The sequence below is a fragment of the Parus major genome, chromosome 1A (genome assembly GCF_001522545.3).
Source record: "Parus major isolate Abel chromosome 1A, Parus_major1.1, whole genome shotgun sequence".
NCBI classification, from domain to species: Eukaryota; Metazoa; Chordata; class Aves; order Passeriformes; family Paridae; genus Parus; species Parus major.
The window spans coordinates 18,875,432-18,902,768 of record NC_031773.1 but is presented as its reverse complement, the minus strand read 5'-3'; the positions used below and the strand labels follow the sequence as shown (position 1 = coordinate 18,902,768).

The window sequence follows — 27,337 nt, the reverse complement described above, 5'->3', positions numbered from 1 at the left end:
TTTTCTCAGATGGGAGTAGTGTGAAAATGTCATCTCTGTCTTGGGACCAGCTCCATATATCCTGATACAGAGGTGTGTTTTTAAGTCAAAACAAGAATGCCTTTAATGACAGGACTTCAATAGACACACACAGTGACTACAGCTGTATACACAGGCCTTCAATATATGTGATAACAGACAAATAAGGCATGAAATAGTTGTAATCATACAGGCACTCTTTCCTGTGGGGTCATGCTATCTGAAGCAGTAACTTTGATGACTGAAAGTTCATTTGAATGAAGGGCATAACTTACACTCAGCCTTTGGTAAATATTTCATGGAAAACAGGGTGGCTCAGGAGAAGCCATGGATGTATATTTTGTAGCAGCTGGCCCACAGCCCAAATGCTAAATAGCATTTGGCTTCTCATGTGGAACAATTTTGCCCCAGGATATGCTGGGCATTACAGCATCCTTGAAGCTAGCAGTCATGAAGCTATGAGTACATTTAAGGTCTTTATTGATTAGGACATGGGTATATCCATTTTCCTCCTATTTTCCTTGCCTAAATTCTTGCTTAGAAAAAGCAAAAAATTAATGTTGTGATGTCACTTTGAACTACCAGTTCTATTATCTTGGTTTAATCTGCATTAAAGGGGCATTGCACACCCAGCCTTGCTGTGGCTGAGTGCACTATCCAACATTGTGCGTATAAGCATCCTCACCTCCAGGTGGAGATGAACATTGAAAGGCTTGGTTAGTGAGTAGAAGAGGTAAATGGCTTTAAAACTGCTGTTGCAGACTATATCAAGAGTTATTTCTATACTGAAAATACAGAAACTGGTATTCTTCCACTGATGGTGGAAGTATAAGCTCACACATTTTGTATGCGCCTCTTAACTTGTAAATGCTTAAAGTACAAAAAGTCTCCTCATGATTCCCTTCCACTGGAGGGAGATAGCCTAAAAGAGGAGGAGCTGTTGACTGTTCTTCTGCCCCTCCTTGCTCTGAAAGAACTTCAGTAGGAAGGAGAGATAAATCCAAGCTGTTGTCGTTCTTCTGGGAATAGCCTCATCCAGGAAGGGCAGAGGGAGGGAAGTTTTGTACCAATCAGTCATATTGCATGCAATTTCTGAGAGGCATTCTCCAGCTGAGTCCTTGAAAGATTGGCACAGTAGGAGAGACAGATGTACTGACATCAAGATAATCTTATTAGCCCGCCAAAGATTTTCGTTAAAAGTAATTTCCCATTTGGATTTGTCTTTGTCATGTGTGTCTGATGTTTAACCTGCTTCCTAGTGCTTGCTACACATTTCTTGCACCAAAACTACAGACTGTGAGCTGTTGCCTTCTGCTCACCTGGTATAGCAACTCCTGATTTCAATGCACTCCAGGTATCAGCTGTCACACACACCAAAGCTCTCCTCCTCTCCCGGAGAGGCCTTACAGAGAAGCAGAATTTGAACACTTTTGAAAAACACATGTTATATTAAAATATGTGGGGCAAGAAAAACAAGGCAGCATTCCTATAAAAAAATATTTGTATGGAGATGCTTTAAAACTTAGACTATATAGATGTTTTCTGTAAAGCAGAATGGGCTGTAAATTTTCAGACAAGGCTTTTGAAACTCAGTCAGTAGCTTATTTTCAACATGTAGATTCAGAAGGAAGGAAAAAGTAGAAGGTTTTTTTTCTTCTATAAAATAACCACCCAGAACCTCGAGTCAGGTCCTTTATCTGATTAAAATATGTTGTCCTCCTCAGATCCAAACCTTGGTGGGCTCATGTCCACTGCCCAACCTGTCACAGTGAAGGTGCAGTGGGAAAACTTTCCACTACATTAGATGAACCTCGTGACCCAGGAGTTACCTGTGATTCCAACACTGAAGTAGCTACAAATAAAAAGAATAAGATGCTCATACACAAGACTTAGATGATAGCAGGAGACAATGTACTTAACCTTTGTAGCAGAAAAGAGGAATCAAGTTTATTATTTTACTATTTTTTTGCCATGTGCACTGCAAGACTCAGAAGGGTCTGGTCAAAACCAGGGACTAGTTCTTTATATCCAGAGTCAAGTTCTCAGGAAGTCCAGCAAGGCCACTGAGAAGGTCCTGCATCTGGTCAATGCAGAGTGGGGGTTGAATGGATTGAGAGGAGCCCTGTGGAGGACTTGAGAATGAAACATTAGATATGAGCTGGCAATGTGTACTTGCAGCCCAAAAAAGCAATAGTGTCCTGGGCTGCATCAAAAAAAGTGTGGCCAGCAAGTCAAGGGAGGTGAATTATCTTCCTCCAATCCATTCTCCTGAAACTTCAACTGGAGTATAACATCCAGCTCTGGGGTTCCCAGTACAAGAGAGATGTGGACCTGTTGGAATGAGTCCGGAGACATGGAAATGATCAGAGAGAGAGTTGAGAGCTGGATTTCCTCTCCTATGGAGAAAAACTGACAGAGTTGAGGTGTTTCGGCCTGAGAGACATTTTTGTGGACTTCCAATATATAAAAAGGGCTTATAAGAAAGGTAAGGAGAGATATTTTACCAGTGCCTGTAGGGTCAGAAAAAGGGGCAACATTTTTTAAAGTGAAAGAGGGTAGTTTTAGGGAGCTAATGAAGAAATCTTTTGCAATGAAGATGCTGAGAGAATGGAAGAAGGTTCCACAAGAAACTTCTGTGTACCCCATCCCTAGAAATGTTCAAGGCCAGGTTGCATGAGGCTTTGAACAACCTGGTCTAGGGAAAGATGTCCCAGCCTATGTCTGGATTGTTGGACTAGATGGTCTTTGAAGGTCCCTTCCAACCCAAAAAATTTTGTGATTCTGTGAAGTTGAAGGTTGCCTTGTCCTCAAGTGAGTTGTAATTTTATGTTTACCAACATTACTGTCTGAAAATATCCTTGCTACTCACTTCTTTCTAATATCCTTCTTGCAAAGCTGTTTGCATGTCTGTCCTATGGGCAGGAGAATGACCCAGCACAGAAACAATGTCATGGGATTAAGTTTTTAGCCTGCTAAGTTCTTTGACTGAATCACAGAACAGCCAAGCTGAGAGTTTTGTCAGTGCAGTGAAGGTCAGTATGCGCTATGGACTTCAGACAAGAATCAATAGATTTAGGATCTAGAGAGAAGAGAGGGGAAGAAAATGTCTAGGAGGTAGGAATACCCTTAAATTAGTGCAGCCATTGAAGACTGTCCTGTGAAAATACAGCTGTAGTCATGGTAAGGCAGGAGAAAGGCAGCAAGAAGTAAGACATATTCATTCCAGTTTCTCTTGCATTCTTGCATTGATGTTCTGCCCAGAATCCCTACTGAGAAAACCTTTAAAGGCAGAACTCACACAGCTCTGTTAATAACACATCTGATGTGTGAAGCCATCCAGTATTCATATCTCTTAGCTTTTCCTTGTTGCTCCCTAAAACAGAGTGCTATATATGATCTTGCTTTTCTTGAACTTCTTGGTGTGCCTACCATGAATGAATGTTGGAGGAGTGCAGCAAAGTCACAGATTCTGGCCCAGCTTCTCACCAGCATTGCTTTAGAAGATGACTGTAACCAGTTAGCCTTCTCCATTTGGATTTGATTACTTCCTGTGCTGAACAGCATATCGCCTGGTGAAATTTTACTATGCTTGGTGGTGCTATACAAGTTCTAAACTGAAATTTTCTCATCCTTAGGGTAAAAAATTTATTGTTGGAAACAGCCAATTTGAATTTGAAGCTTCTGTTGATGAGTCAGATGAAGGAAAATTTTCATTCGTGAGTAAAGAGGTAAATGTGAAAATATGATTCACCTACCAAATATGCTCAGTTCTTCTTCTGAACTGTTCCAGTAGTCATATATGTCCAGAATTATACAGGTAATATGTGTTTCCCTCAGAAAAGAAAGTCACCTCTGATGGAGATTCTCCTTCAGCAGTAGTAGTTAAAGACTACAGTTTTGGCTCAGAGCTTCTGAAGTCTTCCCTCAAAGTCCTCAATCTTTCTCCTTGATTTCTCTACCTGTGTAACACATAGAATTATTGAACTGGAGGAATTTGAGACCACTACTGTTTTATTCTTCACATTTCATGCAATCTAGTGAAATCATTGAGGATAAAGTGCAAGAATTTCAGTGCTCTTCCTCTCCACATTCCAATTCATTATCTTCCTCGTTTTGTATCTGTAAAAATGGGAATGGTAACAATGGTAGAAATATCCTGTTGCATGGCTACAGTTATGCTTCTTTCACTCTTGCTTGTTTTACTGAGAAAGGAAAAAATATTTTTAAAATAGTCTATTTTCTAAGCTCCAAGTTTGACTCACAAATGTTATGTTGACTTTAAACTTTATGTCTTACAAGCTCACTAACTAGTTTTGAGAATTAATGAGCATTTATGCATCATCTGTGCCTAGCACAAAGCATTTGCTTTATCAAGCGTCTGTATTTTTATTTGTTCTTCCTGTTTCCCAACAATTTTCATTGCTGCTTTTTCAGCATGAGCAGAAGCTCATGTCTTGGAGCATGTGAACCTTGTGATTTGGCTTTAAAATGAGGAGGTTGCACTGTAAAAGATGCAAGAGACTTCCCCTCCATGTGGTGCGAGTCTGCTGTGCCCACAGAAGTAATGGGGCCAGATGGTGTGGGAAGGGAGAGCTCAGCAGGGTCAGCAGCTATACTTATGCCTCTGAGCAGCACTTTTGCTGCTTTGATACTTATAACCAAATGTAAATTAAATTAATGAAAAGAGAGTATTCAGATATTGCTGTCCCTTGGTACCTGAAAATTCTGATTGTGAAGGATTATGTTCATTAAAGCATTTTTCTATAAGTGTATCTGCTCACAATGAAAAAGGCTTGGGAGAGTTTCTAAAACCTTCATAGGTCTGATTATCGAGAATCATAGAAAATGCACTAAATTAACCTTGCCAAATGAAGGTATAAATATCTCTATTATGTCATCTTTTCTAGTTCTCCTATAGTGCAAATGAGACCCTACAACTTAACTTATCCATAAGAACAGAGAAGGTCAAGATTGACAGCAAACTGATGGGTAAGTATGAAATACGGGATTAAAAAGAGATTAATTACAGTAAGCAGAAATCTATTCCATCATAATTTGGAGTCTTGTTAATAAGAATGTTTGTAGGCTTTACTGGTCTGGGTGAAACAAATCTGACAGATCAAAAGTTATTAGTATTAGACTAATGCATTAAACATCTGTTTTGTCAGCAAGTTTGCCAGTGTCACCAAGCTGTGTGGTGCAGCTGACACACTGGAGAGGAGGGATGGCATCCAGAGGGACTTTGATGGGTGTGAGAGGTGGCCCTGTGCAAACCTCGTGAGCCTCAGCAAGGCCAAGTGCAGGTTCTGCACATGGCTTGGGGAAATCCTAAACACAAGTACAAGCTGGAATATGAAGTGGTTGAGAGCAGTTCTGCAGGGTGTGAAAAGCTGGACCCAGCCACATGGGGGTGCAGCCCAGAAAGCCAGTCATAGCCTGGGCTGGATCAAAATCAGCATGGCCAGCAGGGTGAGGGAGGGGATTCTCTCCCTCTTCTCTACCTTCATGACACCCCATCTGGAGTGCTGCATCCTGCTCAGGGCCTGCCACATATGAAGGATGTGGACCTGTTGGATTGAAAACAGGGTAGGAAGGGCCACAAAGATGATCAGAGGGCTGGAGCACCTCTCCTATGAGAAAAGGCTGAGTGAGTTGGAGTTGTTCAGCCTGGAGAAGAAAAGGTTCTAAGGAGACCTTATTACAGTTTTTCTTATAAGCAACTTAAAGGTCGCTTATAAGAAGGAAAGGACAAACTGTTTTACAGGGATTGCTGCAATAGAACAAGGGGTAATGGTTTTACCCTGAAAGAGGGTAGGTTTAGACTAGATAAAAGGAAGGGTTTTTTTACAGTGAGGCCGGTGAAACACTGGCACAGGTTGCTGTGCTTGTTTCAGCTGGGGTAGAGCTAATTTTCTTCACAGTGGCTAATACAGTGCTATGTTGTGGAAACCAGAGAGATGGTAGATGCCCCATGTCTGGAAACATTGAGATTCAGGCTGGATGGGCCTCTGTGTAGAATCACAGAATTAAAGAATATCCTGAGTGGGAAGGGACCCACAAGGATCATCAAGTCCAACTTCTGGCTGAACACAGGACAATCTCAAAAAATCACTTGATCTAGCTGAAGATGTCCATGTTCATTGCAGAGATTTGGACTAGGTGACCTTTAAAGGTCTCTTCCAACACAAAGTATTTTGGTTTTATTATTCTGTAATTTTCAGGATTGCTTTTGTTCTGAAGTTCAATCCTATTAGCAAAGCTTCCCAGTTTATCCTGAAGTATGAAAATTATATACTTAAGTATTTTGCTCTTTTTCTTTCAATGATCTTTTCCTTTCCTTAATGAACTTTCCTTGTCAAACAGCAGGAAGAGGGCCTTTGTCACAGCCACTCATATGGACTTCACCTGAAATCTCATCTCTTAGCTGTGCTTCATTTCAGACAGGTTCTGCAGTCCCTATGTCAGCTGGCAATCAAGAAAACACAGAAATATTCAGTGTGTTTTCAGCTCATTACTCCATTTATTTCCATTAAAAAATAAATTTTAAATTATAGCACAAAGACTTGATCTCTGATAAAAATCTCTTCATGAATATAAATTTCATTTCCTTTCAACACACAATAATGAAGCAATTATGTCTATAAGCCTAGTTCTGGGCTAAGAAAGCTCCTTTAAAATCAACAGAGCAATATCTAGGAGGTAAGGCCTACCTTACACCTCTTTTGACTGATATTTAAGTCAGAATATTGCAAAAAACTATGAGGCAACCCTCTTGTTACTTGCATGATGGGTCATCAGGAAAATACTAGTACCCTAAGTAATTTCCTCTGCAGAATAAATCTTCAGACCGTATTTTTCCAATTGTACAATATTTCAATTTATTCCCTTTTATATTGGCAGCATGAACTATGTTTTTAGAAGATTTTCCTTATGGTTCCGTGTGCAGTGTTAAAAGACTTAAAAGAGGACCTGGCATGAATGTTACAGGGAGGTCATATTACAGTCCCACACTGTCTTAATTTCCATTCCAGAGGCTGTCATGTTTAAAACTGCAGAATTTTGACCAAATATTCCCAACATCTTTTTTCCAAGTCGGAGAAAAACATTAAAAACAAAACAAAAAAGTAGCTAAATTATTAAAGAAATGTTATCATTCAAATGGAAATATATAACACTTCCAAGAGGGGAATTGAAAAATTCTCAACAGATGACTCTTTTTAGTATAAAAGGGAGTTTTTAAAATCCAAATTCTTTCTGACTTTCAGACTCCCTTGCTATGTGAAATCCAGAGCATAATGTGTTTTTATGCATCTTGAAAAGAATTGGCTTTGGGTATATGGCTGCTGCTGAGAAGCACCTTTGAACCTGTCAGTGAAAGAACTCTTTCTTTGTATGACACTTAGTGAATACTAAGTTATGATAGCATTTTTACATCTCAAGCCATCAGGGGTTCTGAACAGTGTGAAATCCAATATATCCCTTTTATCTTTTGTCCTTTTTATCGATGATATCACAGCTGGTATCTCAAGGTGATGGATTAGAGTCTGAATCTAATGAGTAGCTTGCTGCTGTTACATATAATGAGCTGATCAGTGAACAAGGGGAGTGGTTAAGGCTTTAAGGCTGTGGCTTTCTTAATTTCATTTATGCAACTGGATGTGAGGGACATCAAGACTTTGCAGTGGTGACATTTTTTACTGAGGGGTGGAGTAAGAATCCCTGTCCAGCCAATGAAGGATAATGTCATTCAGTAAACATATTCCCATGCTGTACCTGGTGGCCATGTGGTCATCTGTGTGGGAAGTAAGAGGTTTTGGAAGCCAAGGGGAAGATTTGCTTAACAATATTTCCTGTTCAAGTGTCTGTGCAGTAGCAATCTTTCAGAGTGCTGGAATAAGAAAGCAATCTGGTTCCTATAAAAGTGATTCTCAGCGAGGAAAGTTTTCCTTGCCACTGTCCACAAAGCAAGCAGCAGCATACATGGGCTGTCAGTCTGGTGCTTTCCCCCAGCACTAGGTCTACATCCAACATGTACAGTGGATAACTGATGCACAAGCTGAAGGAAATATGACTTGGTTTATGTTTGTTGCTCAATGCCTTCTGAATTGATGTGCTCAGTTTATGAAGCAAATGGTGCTACTCCTGCTTTGTGCTCATCAATCCCCTGGAAGTTCAAGGCAGAGATTGAATCAAATGGATGCTCTTTCTCATTGATTCATTTTTACAAATGTCAAATTCCCTCAGTTTTGCATGCACCTCTAATGATGCTTCAGCTGATTTTATGCTTGTAAAAATCAAGTTGTGCTTGAAATTAAGTGGATATGCTGACTAGAGGTAAGAAAGAATTAAAATCAGGCTTCATCATTGCATTAACTCTTCCTTGTAAGGTAAAGAAAAAAAATCTCGTTATTGTCTTAAAGACTAACTGTGAAACTGAATGCTGAGGGTTTTAAACATACAGCATTTAGAGAAAAACTGCCTGTATGGGATTACATGTTCTCCTGCAAGTGGCAGAGGCTATCCAAGATTTGAGTATCTGCAATATTGTTCATGACTAGCAGGGGAATAAGGGTACTGCTGAAAAAATAATGAAAAACTAGCAGTCTCATTTTACTTTTTTATTTCACTAGAAATCTGACACAGTACTGTCTTGGAATTAGATTTCAAAAGCTACTGCTGCTGCTGTTATCTAGGAAGATACCAAGTGTATTAAAATGTTACTAACTGGAGGGTGGTTTTGCCAGTGTCCTTTGTAGAGTCCTGCTCCTCTAAAAGTTTGTTTTAAATAGACTTTTTTAATGGCCTTTACTGTATGCATCTCAAAAGGATTTACTTTTGTCCACATCTGTTTACTTTCCTTTATTTTCTACATCTTTAAGTATGAACCTTGTTTGAAAAAAATCCAGCATCACTAAAGCTACTGTTTCTTGAGACTTAATAAGGGGAAGGGGAAGATGTTGAATCTCTGTCTTGTATACCTCATTCCCATCTGTAAGCACATTTAACTCTTCAAAGAGCACAGGAGGAAACCTAAAAAGCTTTTTCCTGCTCTGTTAAGTTGATTTACAAGACTGTAAAAAGTGCCACAGCCTCAGTGACAGAGGATGAGAGGCCAGAAATACAGAGCAGCACAGAGTAGAGAGAAACGGGAAAAAGAAGGAGCAGAAAAGCAGGCAACAAGATGTTTCCTCTTCACAATAATCATCCCTCCTGTCCAGGGAGGCACAGCACTCACATGCTGGGTAATCTGGGAAGCATGCAAACTTTCCCTAGAGAAATGTCTTTTCAGTCTGTTTTCTTCTGGGCTAGTTCTTCAGTACATCTCCATATGTTTTTTTGTAAGCTCAGGTTCTCCTTATGGTGTTGAACCACAGAGATATGTCTCAAGGCTTTGCATCTATTTGGGGAAATTAGTTTTGTTCAGTGACTGTGCATCATGCTAGAGATTGATGGGGGCCAAAACAAGCTTAGTGTCTGGGACAGTTGGTCTCTGCTTCATCAGTAAGAGAGGTAATAAGACTTGATTTCTTGGCTCAGAAAAGCTAGAACTAAACCCCACTACAGAAGGAATAAGGTGTAAATCAGGACAACTGTTCAAGACAAAAGGGAAAACAAACACAAAAAAACAAAGAATGAAGAAACACGGAGTTCATTGAACAGAGGTTAACATTTTATTGAGTGTTAACTTTCTATTTGGAGCAGGCATGAGTGATAATTATGGAAAGCCCCAAATGTCCTGGCAGCAGCCTACAAAGGCAGCTCTCTTCCTTTAAATCTGCAACTGGCAGAGGTCCCTTGCCAGCTGATGTCCACCCCTACTGGCACATGCAGAGTCTATATCTTCCATATCTGACTTGGGATGCTCCAGGAGGACCTGATTTTTGAATTAATCTTTAAACAGTTTTATGTCTTATTGAGGTTAGTCAAAGTAAGGACTTTGTACTTGAATGTTTTGACAGTGCCTGAGTGACAAAAATATATTTGCAGAGCAGTCATATTCTGCACATGGATAAATGTCAGGTTTTTCCCTAGAGGAAAAATAAAATTTTCTCTCAGCATCATTCAGGAGTTAAGTACAGACTGTACATATTACTCACGTGAGTCCAGTGAACTTTATACAGAGGGTTAGTTTTCCTTCTAAAGGACACTGAATATCCTTGAAACAGAGAGAAATGTCCAAATATGTTTGCTGTTCATCTTTCAGTGACTCTGTACAACTGCTCCTATGGACGAAGCGACTGCAGCTTGTGCCTTGCTGCCCGTCCTGAATATAAGTGTGTCTGGTGTGAAGAAGATGGCAAGCCCAGCAAGTGTGTTTATGAAAAACTCTGTCACACTCCCCCCACCGACACGTGTCCTCCTCCAGAAATCACTCGCGTAAGATTGCTTTCTTTTCTCTTTCTACCGGTGTAATATTTTTCAGGAGAAAGCAGCCAAGCAAGCTTATACTGAAAGCCAGGGTTTTTTTCTGGGGTGTTAAGTAAGCCTCTGAAATAGCTGAAAGGAAATAATGTCGGTAGTGATGTGTGTGAGAGATCTATAAAGACTCAAAAAAAGAGACTGAAAGGAGTCTTTGAGCCTCCTTGTTTTTCAAGCTTTGTCCTTGCTGTATCAGAAGCCAGGGTAGCAGTGCATGCTTAAAATGTTGTGTTTGATTCTTGCATTCTTAGCATGGACTTTTTCTTTCATGAAGTCCTTTCTACCTGAAATGAATCTGTAAGAGAGGTTCACTGTTCCTGGAACAACAAGTACATAACAGGTTCATTTACAGGCTTCAAGCTAGATTTTTCAATAGTATTTAATAAGGGAGGAGATTGTTTTGGGGTCATAAAATGTTTTCCAGATGTCAATGATATTTTTCAGTCCACACCAGCATCAAACCCAAGGCTGTAAGAACTGAATGTAAGAAGTCAGAGAGGCCAAGTATGCGCCTGACTTACTCTGCAGTTACAAATCTCACTCAGGGTCAGGGAAGATTTTGTCCTCATTGGTGGATCAGCAGGCAAAGAGAATCATAAATCCATGTCCTTTTCAGAAACAAGCCAAATGCTGCTTTCATGGACATAATTGTTGAGAAAAGAGTGATACATGCTTCCACTGGGTAAATCTAAATTTGCAGCAGTGGTACCAGTACTTAGAAACTCAGACGCACAAGCCATCACAAAATGTGGTAACTGTGTGACAGAGGTTGAGAGTTGTAACAGGGGTGTTTCACTCAGTAGAAACTGTGTCTGAAACCTGTGGCTCAAACTGGTAGAGACACTGCATCTCTGGAGACTGCACTTAGAGGTGCAGTGTGCCTACTGGCAGACCTGCAGTACACTGGGGAAGGTAGGCCATGAGGGTAAATCTAAGATGAAATGGCTTTTAAACTGTTGAAGTCTGCCAAAGAAGGTAAATACCCTTGAAGCTTGACAGCATGTGTGGAAACAAATACTTGTGTAATGTCTGTGCCCAGGTAAACATGATGTGAGAAAAAAGGAAAAGGAAAATTAAGAAAAAAAATGTGTTTTTCACCTGGAATACTGTTTCTGCATTATTGTGGATTTTAAAAAATATACTGAAATATATTATGTTTTCAGACCTTACATTAGCTTTTTATGTGAACATGGCATTTGGAAACAGCTAGACAAAAATTTGAGTCATTCTTCAGCTAGTTTGTTTGTGGGTTGAGTGCAGATGGACAGCCAGTGGGCTGGTCAGCTGGCAGAGGCAGCCACGTCACTCTGCTCAGACTTGCTTAGACCTGAGACACTGATTTTGATGGAGCAGGCATTGAAGTGCAACCTCACTCTTCTTGATGGCAAACTTGCAGCCCTCCAAAGCTGAAGACAAGAAAAGGTCTTGCTGGAGGTGCTCCAAGCATTATGTAGGAAAGCAGGTTAGCCTCCCAACAAATATTCTGAATTGAAGTGCCTGTTAGGGCCATATTTCAGTCTAAGCAGTCCACTGCAACTGCATGATCTTCTCTGTCCTCATTTTATTTGCAAATGACTCAATTAGCATCAGCCCATGCTGCAGCACTGTACCATGAGACGCAGTAAGGAAAATCAAGAGATTGGAGGAACTTTTGAAGACACTATGTGAGGCAGCACTGTGTGTTAGGAATGTGCACTGCCCTGCTATGAACCTAAAGGGATAAAATCACAACAAAATGTTGGAAAAGCTCCGTGGAAAGATTGTGAGAAGAGTGCAATCCATTTGCTTTTCAAAATCACAGTACTTCAGTGGAGGAAGCAAACTTAAAACAGAATAAACACCAGTCAAGAGTTTTATACATAACAGTCTGCCAGATAAGACATGAAATCTTCAGCTGTTGAATACTAGTTCTGAGCTAACAGATGATTAATTAATATTAAAAAGTTGCATAGCTTGCGTTTTTGTTTGTCCTACAAGAAGCATCTGCATTTCAAATGTTGGTAAGTCAAAGTAGCTTTAAATAATATAGAAGAGCAACATAGTCACTGCAGTATTTAATTTTGCTTTTTTTTCCTGTCCCTTGTGCAAACACAGATTGAGCCAAAAACTGGACCACTAAGTGGTGGAATTCTTTTAACCATAATGGGATCTAATTTGGGAATAAAGGCAGAAGATGTAAAAAATATAACAGTGGCAGACAAGGAATGTCTTTTTAAGGAGGAGTTCTACTCTGTTTCCACAAGGTAATTGATGAATGCTTTTCACAAGATTTTAGAAGAAAAAAGGAACCTCTGTGCATTTTCAAGAAAAAATTATCTTCTTGTGGTTATAAAAAGTTACCATTTGAAGAAAGAACTATTGCTATGATATACCTACAATATTTCATAGTAACATGTCTGATTCTATTTGAAATTGTTATAAATTGTAATACAGCAACAAATTTACAATAGTGTACTACCATCCTGCTCCTGATTGAAGTTTTTTCCTTATTTGATTGAAAAACTTTGATAAGTTTCATATTACTGCACATATGTCAAGACTATTTGTTTTTAAATTACAGGCATTCTACATGTGCATCTAGTGATTAAAACTTTGTTAAATCTGAACCACAGTGAAGCCAAGCATACAGGATTTATGGGAAAGTAGGCAAAACAAGAGGAAGCTTAAATCTCTTTAGTCCAGCCAGAGAGTTTCTTGCCCAGGGACAGGGAGGGAGCCCAGAGCTTAGGTTTAGCTGTAGATGACTAAGTTTCATCTCAAAGCCAACAAGTCCATGAATGTTGAATTGCCTAAGCAGGTTGGTAGATGTTTTGTGGATTACTTGTCACACTCTTAAGCAGAGCCAAAAATTAAAACAGAATGCCTAAATTCTTCTAGGTAGGTATCTAGGTGTTTACTACAGATTATCTCAAACTTCTAATTTTGAGAGGGAAATACTTTTTTGATATTAGCTGATGAAAAGCATAGCAGGAAGGTTCAGTAGTAATATTAAGAGTAGTGACATATTTTAGGCAGCATGACTTTTCCTTCATTCATACTTGAAAGCTGCAATTGAAACCTTGGCTTTCTTTCCCTTCCTATAACTTAAAGTGTAACACAGTAACTTGTAGCTATTCCTGTGGCATGTTTTGAAAGTGACTTTGAAGATACCTAAGCAATATCTATGGATCAGGCATTTAGAAGCTTTCCAGGCCTCTAGGACTGAAGAAGGTAAAGAATAGAAGTTTATTTCTTACTGCTTCCCAATTTTATTGCCATCACTCCTGCATTTACATGTATTCACAATCAGTCATCTTTTCCCATTCCCTATTTTCAGGGTTTGCAAAAGCTGCACTGAATTGCAACATTGCCTTACAAGAATTTCCCCATCCTCTTGGCTTTTTTTAAAGCTTTTTGATATTTTTAAATGCATGGAAAGGAGCCAGAACTGAGATGACTGGTTTCTTGTATCATAGCAACATTACTGGTTTCCTAAATTCTGGCAGTGTAGTAATGGGTGAGAACAAATGCAACTTGCATCATGTCATTTATCAACAAATTAGTGGATTTTGAAGGATGTTCCCAACTAGGGAAGCCTTAAAAAAAAAGTTGTCAAAATCTTCAAATAGATATCTTTAATTTTCTGTATTTGTCTTCTTCTGTTGTTTTGTTTAATTATTACTTTTTTATAGATTAAATTAAAAAAATAATAAGTGCCTTGTCTTGCTCCCCTATCCCTCTGCAATTAAAAACTAATCTTTTTAGGAGGCAGTGGCTCCCATGCACAGCAAGATTTAAGACACTTAAAGGGTGCTTTCTGGCTCTGCGGTGATTTAATTGTTGGCCTTGGAGAAGTCATTCTTTGTAGTTTTCCATTAGTAATGTGGGGGAAGGGAGGCAATGCCCACGCTGGGGAGGGGAGGGAACTTATCCAATTAAAATCTCTGCTACGATGTTTCCCCCACACCCCCCGGCCCCGGCCTCCGACTGCTTTCCCTAGCTTGACATATGGTAAAAATTCCTCCAAAGGCACCGTTTCCTGTTTCTGCCTGACATGAAGATACAACTTCCAAGAATACAGTAGAGAGATGATGAGGAACAGGCTCAGGCAGCCATACACATGCCAGGACATGCAAGAATTCAGAGAATTTTGTCCATTTGCCAGTACCCAAGAAAAAAAGTCTGGAGTGATCTGCAGAGGGACTTGACAATCCTTTTATTATATGTCCCGATTTAAGTACATTATACCCAGTAATTTGGAGTAGTTTTTTGCTGCTGTGGGTTTTTTTATGCAGTCATGCACTGCTTAAGGAAGAATAGCAATAATCCTGGAGGGAAAGAGTGACAGAAATGTGCAGTGATCCTCAGGGTTGTGGCCTTTATGAAACTGTCTGACTGAGCAGGCTTGGAGCACTATATCTAACCTTATCTGACTGTATTATCAGCTCTCCATTAAGCATTTGTCCCAGTTTTCAAGTGTGTCAAATCCTTATTGCCTTTTCATGCTTTCATTCTGTGGTTTACCTGTTTGAAATAAAAATTTAAACATCCTAGCTGTCACTCAGTAGCAGTGTTAGTTCTAAGGCAGCATTTTATTGGCCAGTGTTCCTTGACCTCTGATTTTGCATGTATTATCTGTGAATTTATTTTCAGAGAACAGTAATTCCAAAGGGATTTTGATCATAGGTGTGAAAAGGCAGTAGTTTGAAGCTGAAAGGTAGCAAGATGCACAACAAAATTATCAGGAGTTAAAACACACGAATTTATAAGACAGCTGATGGTCTGATGTTTGCATCAAGGAAGGAGGTGAGGGCATCTTTGTGGGTTTGAGTTTTTTTAACATCACAAAGTCCTCTGTAAATCTTGTGTCAGGTTGCAAAGTTTCAACTGACTTATGGGCTGAATTTGAGTCTTCTGCAGAAGGGACTTCTACTAACAGACTGCTAAAGTAGCTGGGTACAGTGCTCAGGTTTTGGTTTTACCAGCCTTTAGATAGACAAGCAAACTATTCTTGGATGGTTTTGCTGGGAACCTGAGGCACCACTGGATTACACAGTATAGGATGAAGCAAAATTGGTGCTCTGTGTGTGGTAGCTCACATGCATTGCACTGGTAGTGCAGCTGTTATTTCTAACAGATAAGCTCACATTCTTTCTTTTTAGGATCGTGTGTCAAGTTGGACCAATGAATGAACAACAACAAGGTCAAATTGAAGTTAACATCAACGGAAAATTAGGTAAATCACCAAGTGAAGTGCTGTTTACATACCAGGTAAGTGCATTTTTTTCAGAGACCTGTTTTATACTTTGTGTATGACATTAGTTAAAGTTAAGCACAGAATCAGTTGTGTTTGTCTTACGTTTCATTAATAGCGCTGTCATTGAAAAATATTAGAAAACACCTAATTCCAGCATTTCTATATACACAAAAGGTGTACTAAAAATCAATTCTGATCAATAAATTGAGAGTTTTAAAATAGGATGATGTTTGCCATCCAAGTTGAAAAGATGTGGTGAAAAAGCAATTATTCATGAGTAACATAATATCTCTTAAGTATCACTATTAAATAAAAAAGTCAGCACTGCAAAAAATTAGGTATTCTCTAGATACATGGTGCTCTATTTTAATCATGATATTTAGTCTAGGCAATTTTCTTAATTAGAAGAATGGATGCAGAGCAGCTGAAGAATAAGTAATGAAGGTACATTAATTTCTTTAATAATTTATTTCATTCGAAAGTATGGCATGCGGAGCCACAGACAGCGTGATGTGTGTTCATATTACTTATGTGCTTTGTTTTCAGAGTGACTATGAAAGAGAATTTCATTTCTGTGTTAATTACTTTGCTCTAAACATGGCCCTAACTTATAGCTGGTCTAGTCTGTGGTTTTAGCAGCAAGTAGCTTTATCTGTATCTATGAGGTCTTCAAATTTTATAAGATATGTGATAGTTGAGAGGTTTAAACAATATCCGTCCCCATACTGATAGTTAAAATTAGACCTATAAACTATAAAACTATAAAACATAACTTGTGTGTTAGGCTTTTATCTTCTCCCTTATTTAAACTTGTCTCATTAATTCTTCATGTCTTGTGAGAAATAACGTAAAGGAGTCAGCAGTATGAAGTGGAATAAGACAAGATTGACATTTAACTGAGAAAAGTTTTCACAAAATAGGCTAGAAGTAGATTTTGCAGAAAAACCATACCCTCTTTGCTTGACTATGTCATCTGTTCCTTTGTGGAAATGTAGGTTTCAATCTTGAACAAAGAACAATGGTATAATCTCCCATGCATATGTTTACAGTCTCTAGGACAGAGACTATGACAGTAAGACCCACATGAGATTTTGACATACATCTGTTGGGTATGTTCTGCACCAGTTCTCCTGTACTTCTGTGTGTAAAGACCCATGATTTCCATGAAAAGCATGTGAAGTTATTATAGTGTGGGTTGAAATGTTGCCTGAGCCATACATGCTTCGAATCCTGTCTTTAGACTTGTTTTGGTGTGATTCCCTGCTCACCCCATCAGAGAGGGACATAAGGAGCCACTGCTTTTGGCCAGTTCAAGGAAAGATTCTTAATTGCCTATCAATGAGGTGCTAGGAGAAGTAGCTGTGCACAAGCATCAGCTAGGTGGATGTTTTCCTGCAAGTCCAAGACTGCCTGTGTGTCAGTCTCTTCCTGCATTGAGGTTACTGAAAAATCAGATGCCTAAGCCAACTGGTAGTAAAGAGTATTTTTATTTACTGCAAAAATCTTACCATGTGGACCCTATTTACAATATGGAGAGCATTGACAAGTAATACCATTCACACCTTCAAACTGGTGATATTGGTTTCTAGTTTCATTTCTCTTAATTCCATAAGAAAATGAAGCCAGCTTTGGACTGTAGTAGGATTGAAGTCAGTATGGGTTGTCACATTGACACACACCTCTACAAGTGTGGCACAAATGCTTTGGCATGAGAACAGACAATCAGAGCAGACAGTTGTATCAGCTAATGTTGGCTTAAAAGCTGCAGTCTTCTTTCAGTGCTTTTTTCAGACAGTTCTTTGGTGACTTCTTTCAGCAGACACACACAGTCTGTGCTTTGTGTAAAACCTCTTCTACTCAGTATATACAAAGGAAAGAGAATAATCTTCTTTCCAAGAGCTCTCCTAAAATAAATTTTCTCGTACGTATTTCAGTGTTTGTTTGGGACATGGGATGACTACCCTTCTGCTGGTAACTACTGTTTTTACTGTGAGCTCTGACCACTTGAAGCAGAATAGCTTCATCTTTAACAGTGACTGTTCTAATTGCAGCATGTGGCATGACAGGGCAGAAGTGCACAAGGAGTCACTGGAGAGGCTTATCCTGGTGTCTGTGTACACCAGAGGTACCACCATATACCCCACTGTCTCAGCCTTGTACATGTGATTAGTATCTACCACCAAAAGCACTTATCAATTAGATTGGTATAAGGAAGAATTTTTTGTATGATGAGAATGGTGAGCCACTAAAAGTAGCCCAGAAAAGCTGTATCTGCCTCATTATTGGAACTGTTCAAGCCAGGTTGGATGGGGCTTTCAGCAACCTGATCTAGGGAAAGGTGTCCCTTCCCATGGCAGGGGTGTGGGACTAGGTGAGTATTGAAGGTCCCTTCCATTCCAAACCATTCAGTGATTCTGTAAGTAGTGCTACATTTGACTCTTGTTGATACCCAGTCTGAACAGCTTGAGCCATTTTTAAAGGTGGATTGATGAGACTCAGTAGTTAGAAGAACTTGAGGCTCAGACTCATGCTTCTTTCCTGTCTGCCAGCACAGAGTATTTCAGAACTGACAATGTGCAAGACCTTCATGAAACGGGTCAAAAATCCATTTAAAAGGGAAGCCATGGTCTCAATTTAAAATTATTTCTGAACAAAAAATGCCTTGTTGCCTGTGCTGTACAGTAAATACCTATATTTGCCACACAACAGGAGAAGAAAGCTTTATGTCTCCCTACCCATCACAATTTCTCTCTCCAGCCTGAGTTCAGTTCAAGTACAGTCCCAGTTAAATTAAATTCTGATAACCCAGTCATCCTCTGCTGACATTTCTATTTTTTCACTATAAGCAGGCTCAGGCAATAACCATTCTCCTGTTTAGTGAAATAGAAATGAACTTATGCTAAATTTTAATATCCATGCGGTATCTATGCTGTACATCTGGAGCACTGACTGCTTGGCTGGTCTCTGAGCAGGTGGAGCAGTAACATGGCTAAAGGCCAGTTCTGCTTTTTCATTTGTTGTTAACTTTATCTGATTTGCTTGTTACTATGGCAGTGAGAAGCAGTCTCAAAGGAAGGAGTTAAGCTTTTCCAAGGTGTATGGCCCAGATTTGCTGATCCCATACAGTAGTGCTGGTTCTTTTCTCAGAGCATCTCTTCTTTAGATTCAAGGCACCAGGACAAGAGCTTGCAGCTGGTTCTGGCATCTCCAGCACTTGTTTGTCAGAATAATTTTGTGAGGTTTAGGCTGTGCAGGTTAAAATTACTATATGGTTTCAGAAAACTCAAATAAATCTAAGATGGTGAAATTAGAGGTAGAACTTAGCAAAAGTATAGTACATTTCTTTGGTGCTGAAGGTAGTTTAGGAGCTGGCTTGGAAAAAAGAACTTCATGTAAACAGGATGTCAGTTTACTTAATGAGATGAATAACCAAAAAGAAGAAGGAAGGATAAATTAGAGCCTGACCTGAAAATAAACATGAATGCCATTATTCATAGTACTGGAAGTTTGAATGTGAAATGAACAGCACAGTTACATTTAACAAGATGCATTTTTCCACCTTAATCTACCCCCAAAGTTGGCAGTTTCCTCTTACCTGCACCCATCCTCTGCTTTGCTTCTTGATGTTTGAAACAATTGCTCAGGGAGCTCTCACCAGAGTAGTGCCTCAAGGCTTTCATGGAGGGTTTCAGCTCACTCCTTGATTTTTCTCCCCGAGTCATTGCCTCAATATATTCCTTTTACACTGTAGCTGGGGGCTTTGGGTGGGTCTTTTTGTGGGCAAAATTACATGCTTGTTGCCATTATGATTGATGCTGAGAAACCACACATCCGCAGAAGTCTGGAATTGCTTCCAGAGGTTCTTATTTTATTCTTAAGTCCTGCAGTACATCTTATTTGTGTGTCAGGCTGCATGGGGGTCAGGAGAACTCCTGGACAGCTGAGAGTTTTAGTGGAGTTGGCCCTTGTTCATGTGAGTATTATTAGTCTTAACACTCTATAATGTATGCCATGCATTTAGATACATGTCTCACCATGCAGTACTCATGATTCTGCTCAAGAGCTGCCCATAAACACTGGATGTATGGTAGTTCAGACTTTCCAGTCATGCATGCTTCCATTTCTCCATCAAACCTGTCAGAAAAGCTCTCTGGTCTTTTCAAAAAATCATATGGTGTCTGCCTCATGATAAAAAGATGCTGCTTTCAGTCCAAAGAATAAGTCATTTAACATACCAGCCCTTTGCTTAAGTGTCCTATCCACTGCAGCCAACACACAATTGCCAGGCAAATTCTCTGCCTGGGCACCTGGAGTGCCTGGAAGAGTTTGATCAGTTTACATGGTGTAAGGTTTGGACAAAGCAGCCCCAGAAAGGCAGGACTCAGCTCATCTCTCTGCTGTTGCAGAAACCCAGGAACTGACTTGTGTTATGGATACTGTGATGAGGAGAGCCAGTGGGTCAGGTCAGCCACTGCGGTGAGCACCAGGCTGCCAAGAATGCACAATGGAAATTCTCTGGTTGAATATCCTGTGAGTGGGTGGCTTGTCTGAAGAAACAAGAAACAGGCTCCCTTGAGTCTGAGAAAGGAGGGAAGTTGAGGGGGAAAGAGCAGATCCTAATGGCTTGAGTTCCTCATTCAGAGGTTTAATTTAGCTTCTGTGGTTACCTTTACAGTCCATGAAATGACATTTTGACCTCCAAGAAGCTGGCTGGTGTCTACAGCACCTCATGGGCTATGCCTTTCATTTTTGTGTGCATAATATGCAAGAGTTGGCAGAATAATTTGGCTTTCAGTGTGAGGCACATAATTTTGGTAAAAAATTACTTCTTCAAGAGCCAAAACTTACTGCAGCTAGAACCAGGATGAGAAGAGGGAAAAGTCACTTGTGAAGGAAAGATGGATGTAATAAAGGCAAAGCAGCAACATGGTCTGTACCTTTGTGAAAATCTTATCTACATCTGCGTGCACTTTCATCAGGTCTTGGAAATGGCATCCCTGTTCTCTGCTTGTGTGGAAGCACAAGAGCCCATTCCTACTTGTGAAGAAGTGCACTTGCATCAAAGGCAGACCCCCAAATGGAGGTCAGTGTCTACAGGAGCCAACAAAAGGGAGCTTAGGTGGCTTTGCCATTTGCTGCCCATCATGTCCTTTTGAACACCTCCATCTGTTGCTGGCTTCCCCTTGTGCTGCAGCTGGCATCTCTCACAGCATCACGGGGATATGCTCTGACACCATCCTCTTTTCCCTCCCCAGTTGTCTCTCTGCTTGTGATCTGGCACAGTTGTGTTTTTTCCAGCATCCCACTCTGAAGCATAGACTTTATGCCAAGGTTTCTGTGCATCTCTGTTAGGCTCCCCTCCTCTGTTGCTGTCCGACTGTTCTTGAATTTCTGGCCCCTCCTGTGATCCACCAGTAGCCTCCTTGGTGGTTCGTTGTTTCTCTCTTTGATTTTCTGCATTAGTGAAGGATAAAGGGCAAGCAGTTTAATTTCAGTGGTGTAGTTCATGGGCTAGAAACTGCTTACCACAGATGGATACCTTAGTAGACAGTATCCCTTATTTGCAGAGTGAAGTCCAGGAATTCCTCTGGGAAAAGGAAACTTTGTATGGATGAGGTTGGGCTTGATGACAGACAAATGGAAAAGCAGAGAAATGGATGAAGAAGACACGTAGGACTTTGGTGATGCTCCATGGGTGTGCTCTCCTCTCATTCTTGGAGTGTGCAAGGGACCAGAAGTGAGTTGGCTGGACATGACAGTGCAAACCAGGAAAGCTGCAGAGCAAACAAATTGAGTGAAAAAGAACATGAATTGATCTGGAAAATCCAATCCTAGATGCAAGATGGGTGAGCGAAAAAGAGGCTGTGGGAATGGCTCCCTTTCACACCTCCTTATCTTTAATTGCAAAGAAAAACATGAAAAACCAGGAAACAAAACAAAAGTAGGAATAACCCCACTGCTAGGCAGGTAAAAACAGGCTTTGATTTGATACCAGCAGACCACAGAAATCTCAAATGCTAGGAGCTCTCTCTGAGAATTTTCAGACTACAAATGGTATTTTTTTAGTAAAATAGAAGTAAAATATTTGAAGAAATAAGATACCACCTTCCTAACTCTGCAAAAAGACTAATTGCTACTCAAAATATGAAAGATTTAAAAGTTCATTCTAGATTAATAAACAGGATGAAAAATGTAAGAGCTAAATGTGAATGCTCAGAGCATCTACAGTAGCTCTGTAAGAGCAGCAGTCATGTACACTGCTAATAAGCAAGTTCATGTCTAAATGTGATTATAAGTGGAACAGACATGGAGATAATTTACCCTCTAGCACACAGAAAGCATGAAACTACAATGAAAAATGTTTCTGCATTTCTGTGAACAGATTTTTAAGGGGCAAAAGATACAAACAAAGCAAGCAAAGAAGAGATTTCTGGCTGTGATGAAGAAAACAGGACACTGGAAAATGGCCTGAACATGGGCCAACTGGAGCTTTTTTGGCAATATTTTTCTTTGGGTTTTCTTCCAGTACTTCTGTGCTGATGAAGCAAGGATAAGACAGTGGCAGACAGGAATGCAAATGTCATATCAGGTATTGCATTGGTATTACAAAGAAAATAAATGAATTTGCTGCTAAACACACTCACATTATTTGAACATTACATACCAAAAGCAATGTACAAGTGTTGCTGTCTCACTGCTTGGAGCAGATAACCGCTGCTTTCAAGTAAACCATAGCAACAGGATGGGTGCTAACCACGGGTATAAAAGCACAAGAGGTAACATATTTATAGCATTATCACCCTTCCAATAAGGATAATAGCCTTGTGGCTATCAGAGCATTGGGAAAACTACTTATCAGTTCAGGAATACTTACCTAGCAGTCTGGTGCAAGATGGAAAAGTTGGGTTGCAGATGGACTTTGAGATCTTTAACTTAACATTATTACATCTTAGTAGGATTTAAAGAAGATTTATGTGTAAATTATGTCAAGTGCTCAAATTTCCCATTGCAAACAGGCTACATTCTGGTCAGACCTACAAGAAAGAAATCCTGTTTAGATCAAATAACTTTTTCAGGATAAATCATGCAAGTTCCATCTGGTAACAAGTTGGACTAAATGATGATTGAAGATCACTCCCAACTGAGCAATTCTACTGAACTGAATTTTATTCTGAACTGCATAGCTGTGGATTTGCACAAGTTTTATTATCAAAACCGCAAATCCACTTTCTACAAACACAGGGTATGATCGTGAGAATGAAGGACAGTGGGGAGTCCTGGTGGTACAAAGTCCCTCTGCTGGGAGATGGCTTACCAGACTGTTAAAAAACCAGGCCACTGAACACTTGACAGACATTGGAACAGGCTTTTTCAAACTAGACTATCAAAAAACCCTCATAACAAGGTAGCCTGTTATTGCAGAAAATATTTATGCTCAAACATTAAACTACCTGGAATACATGAACAGTATTTTCCTGATGACAAAATAAGTATAGACCTGAAAAAGCATTCCTCCATTTCAAGCAAAATAAGGAAAAAACCCTGAAATATATTTGAATTATTTTCTATATTTAAAGGAACTATAAAAAAAGGGTTAAATCATCATTTGCAGGGTTGTTTAAATTTTACTGTGTCCGTAAGAAATGAAGTATTTCCAAGTCCTTGCTAGGGCTGATGTTTTCCAGAAAAATTATTACAGGGCTGCTACAAATTCCATACAGGACACATTATCTGTTCTGTTTAACATCATAATTGCACTGAGCACTGCCATGTGATGTTACAGTGATGTTATAGAAAGTGTGAGTTCCCCCGGGTGTCTTCTGACAGAGCCAACAAAGATCTCAAGGTGCAGAGGGCTGAAAAAGAAAGCAAGGTATTTATCATGACAGCAGGTGTACTTCTGATTCAGAGATTGAAATGAAAAAAGGGCAGAAAGAAGGAGAGAAGAAATCCTTGAGGGGATTTGGAAAAGAATAGCATCACTGATACTGCAGCACTTGAGGTTGGAGGCTTATCTGTCCCATTTGTAACAGCTGAACATTCAGGTTGAGTTCAATTTAAAGGGCTCTTGGTAAAAGCAGCATTTTTATTATCCCTCAAATAAGGTTTGCACTGACAGATTTACTGTCTGCCCCTTGTTTCTTGTCTCTGCAAGGAGAAGGAATCTCATGTAGGACTTTGGTAAGCAACGTAGAACTGTGGGTCAGGTGCAGCTTTGCTAGGCTGCATAAGATGAGACTCCGTAAGATGAGACTGAACCTGGCAGCTTCCCAGGGTCTGTATGTGTCTGTCTGACTGGTGAGTACCATGGGAAGGGGCTGCCTTCTCCACAAGTAGTACAGTTCTTGTTTGAAGTTTTGTATCACCACTGATGGCACTTTATTGGATTAACTTGGCATTCAGTGAAGTATCATTCTCCTCTTGATCCTATCTACCTAATTGCCTTTTTTGAAAAATGCTTTCTGGTTGAACATTTGCATGACCCTACTTTTTTCTTTATTGGTACTCTTAAGAAGGCCAGGTGGGCCGACAGGCTTTGTTCTTCGAGCCATCCATGAATATTTTAGAGGAGCAATAAAACTTATTCATAGCACATTGGTTTTGCAATAAAATTATTATTAAAATTGTTTAAATTCTTGATAATTTATTTCAGCTGCTTACTTTTTTCTGGCAGGTTCTTAAGAGGAAGGGAAAGAGGGAAAATATGAAACAGAAAATAGCAAATTAAAATTAAATAATATTCCTTCCAAGTTTACGGTAACAAAGTGTTAGCAGTCATGCTGAAGAATTCCTCTGCACACAAAATATTGTTCAGCTTCTCCTTATTAGATCATCTTTATGAGGTGTCCACATTGTTTGTTCCCTGGAGAGCTCCTGGTATTTGCAGAATTACTTTAAATGTGTTAAATATGAATATTTTGAATTAAGCACTTTTAAAATAGTCCTTTGAGGGGCAGCTATGAGATCATCAATTAAAGACGAAATAAGGGTTAGCCATAACCATTCCACCTCCTCTTTGTCTGCTCTCTGTGTTAGTTCCCAGAGTGGTTCTTGGCTCCAGTTTTCCATTCAGCCTGAAGTGCAACTGAGATGTGTCTGCACAATGGATGCATGAGGGGTGGGTGGTGAATTCTCCTGTCTGGTGCAGCTGAGCTTTAAGTTCCAAGAAGTGGAGTCTTTGTAAGACAAAATTAAAAACAACCAGTTTCTGTGGAAAATAGAACAGATACATCTTTCACTTTCCCCTTACAGCTGTGTTTTTCAGAGATAACTTTGCTAGCTGGTTACCTCTGCAGTCCCATTCCTAGGGAGACAAAGGCAGGCCATCACTAACAAATCCCCCAAAGACAATGATGCTGAGTGGTTCGACTTCAGGTTTCTGGCTCACTCTGCCGTTACTGAACGCTGGCAACAGAGACAATTGAGCCCTGCCAAAGGGACCCATCAGATAACCCAGCAGAGCTGTAACCAGACAATTATTTCCCACTTTTGGTAAGAGAAAGGGATATGGCTGTCCGGCTGAAGTCGTTAGCAAGTTTCTTTTCATTTGTTGTGCTGAGGTTGCAGAGAATAGTGTGCATGATGCTTCAGAAACCATTCATTCTTTCTTTGTTTCCTCAGTCTATGTTTAAAGGCTTACTTTAAGTGCTTTCTTGTTCACTTTCTTCCTAAGCCTGTCCTTGGAGCCTAGCCTTCCAGTGGAGGTAGCATTTAGGGAAAAGGCTACAAATTTTAAACAGATTTTTTCAGAAGTTGAGGGAGAAAGAATTTGTCTATACTTTCTTTCTTGAGCGGTTCATGAGGAATACTTCAATCTGAAAGCTATCCTAAGCATGCTATGCAGCTAATCTTTACTGTGGATAATATAGAAGTCCATCATGGTTAACAATTTATAGCAATTAGGATTTAATTCAAACTTAATAAAAGGTATGGTTTTCTGTCCATGTGGTAAGGTTATGCTTAAAGTATTTGACCTATTTTTATAAACTATTTATTAACTGTGTATTTCGTATACAGTTTTAACTGTAATCTTTTTAGCAACAATATTCTGTTGTACAAAAGCAGAAATGAGTCCTTCCTATAAAGTGCATATGTAGACTTACTCTAATTTAAACTTCAAATATGATTTTTAAAACTGACCCCCTAAAACTTTTTATTTATCCTGGTGTGTCTTGTTTCAATCTTGCTTAAATCAGCAGGCAATTAAATCCAAATATGAGGATGCACTGACAGGGTTATATAGACCTAAATGAGCTTTTAAAATGCTTGAAAATTACTTTGAGTGACTTCCCTATATAAAATCTTGTAACCTGAGTGATGTATTAAATTAAAGCTAAATCAAAGGTTAGTGCGTGAGCACAGTCATATGCTCACTCTTGAGGAGTGAAGGGTTTACAAACAGATTTCTCTCGGGGAAGAAAAGCAATTGACACCCAATTAGTTAAAGCATATTCCTAAAGCTCAATGACTCGAGAGCAAATTACAGTTGTCATTGTGGATTTGTGAAGTGTGCTGAACCATGATGCATTCCTTCAGAGGGAAGTTGCTTAGACATGAAAGTATAAAAAAAAGCAGAACATGTAAGAGTTTTCCATGCTTCTATAATATCTGAGCTTAAATAAAACAAATTTGTAAAGTAACCATGAAGTCAGCTGGATGCATTTTTATGGATTCCTGCTGCTTGTTAAAAACTTGTTGATGACTCACCAAGCTTTGAAGTGAAATGCGATATATCATTCCCTTCCTGCAATTGGTGGGGCCTTGGCTCTGTAGCTGTAAGCTGTCACAGAGATGGTCTGTGCCTGAGCAAAACGACATGAGAGAAAAGGGTTTGCTGCATGACTAGGGAGAGGTGGCTCTGTTGCTCTCTGTCTCTGAGAAGGGCTTTTCCTCCTTCAAGTGGAAGATCAGTGCTGTGTGATAGTGATGAAGGAAACCCTCATTAGCAAGGGAAGTTTTCAAACTTCTTTTCTTTGTCTTTATTTGCATGTGCTTCATATGAAATAGCCCCAAGCTTGGGCTTTATTATCAGTCAACCATTTTAGGAAGATTATGCAAGAGAAGGAGAACAGCTGTCATTTACAAATATACATGAGTCTGGGAAATAAGCTTATTACATTTTTCAACTCATTTAAGAAAAGCTTATGTTTCAATAAGGTGAAGCAGTACAGTTGTACATCAGAAAAGGCATCACCTATTCACAGCCTTCCTTAAGGTCTTGATCTAGTATGCTTCAGCAAGCACAGGATCAGCTTCCCTCATAGCAATGCCCCAGCCTAAGGTACCAGCCACACGCTCAGACTTGGCATCCTGTCTCGGTGTGCAATGCCCATGGTGCTGCCTGCCCAGAACATGGTGCTTCCTGCCCAGAGCACAGTGCTGCCTACACAGAGCACAGTGCTGCCTGCCCAGAACACAGTGCTGCCTGCCCAGGACACAGTGCTGCCTGCCCTGGACATGGTGCTGCCTGCCCAGAGCACAGTGCTGCCTGCCCAGGACATGGTGCTGCCTGCTCAGGGCACAGTGCTGCCTGCCCAGGGCACAGTGCTGCCTGCCCAGGACACAGTGCTGCCTGCCCTGGACATGGTGCTGCCTACCCAGAGCACAGTGCTGCCTGCCGAGAACACGGTGCTGCCTGCCCAGAGCACAGTGCTGCCTGCCCAG

At 40.0% G+C, this 27,337-nt stretch overlaps 1 protein-coding gene across 3 annotated transcripts in view; it reads left to right on the top strand.

Moving 5' to 3' along the window:
- PLXNB2 (plexin B2) overlaps positions 1-27,337 on the top strand; it is a 250,246-nt gene that overhangs the window by 187,373 nt on the left and 35,536 nt on the right. For all 3 annotated transcript variants that reach the window (XM_015628206.1, XM_015628207.3, XM_015628210.1), the window contains 5 exons: positions 3,654-3,746; positions 4,926-5,007; positions 10,223-10,395; positions 12,532-12,680; positions 15,579-15,687. In XM_015628206.1, the coding sequence (XP_015483692.1) occupies positions 3,654-3,746; positions 4,926-5,007; positions 10,223-10,395; positions 12,532-12,680; positions 15,579-15,687 (606 nt within the window). The remainder of the gene's footprint in view (positions 1-3,653; positions 3,747-4,925; positions 5,008-10,222; positions 10,396-12,531; positions 12,681-15,578; positions 15,688-27,337) is intronic.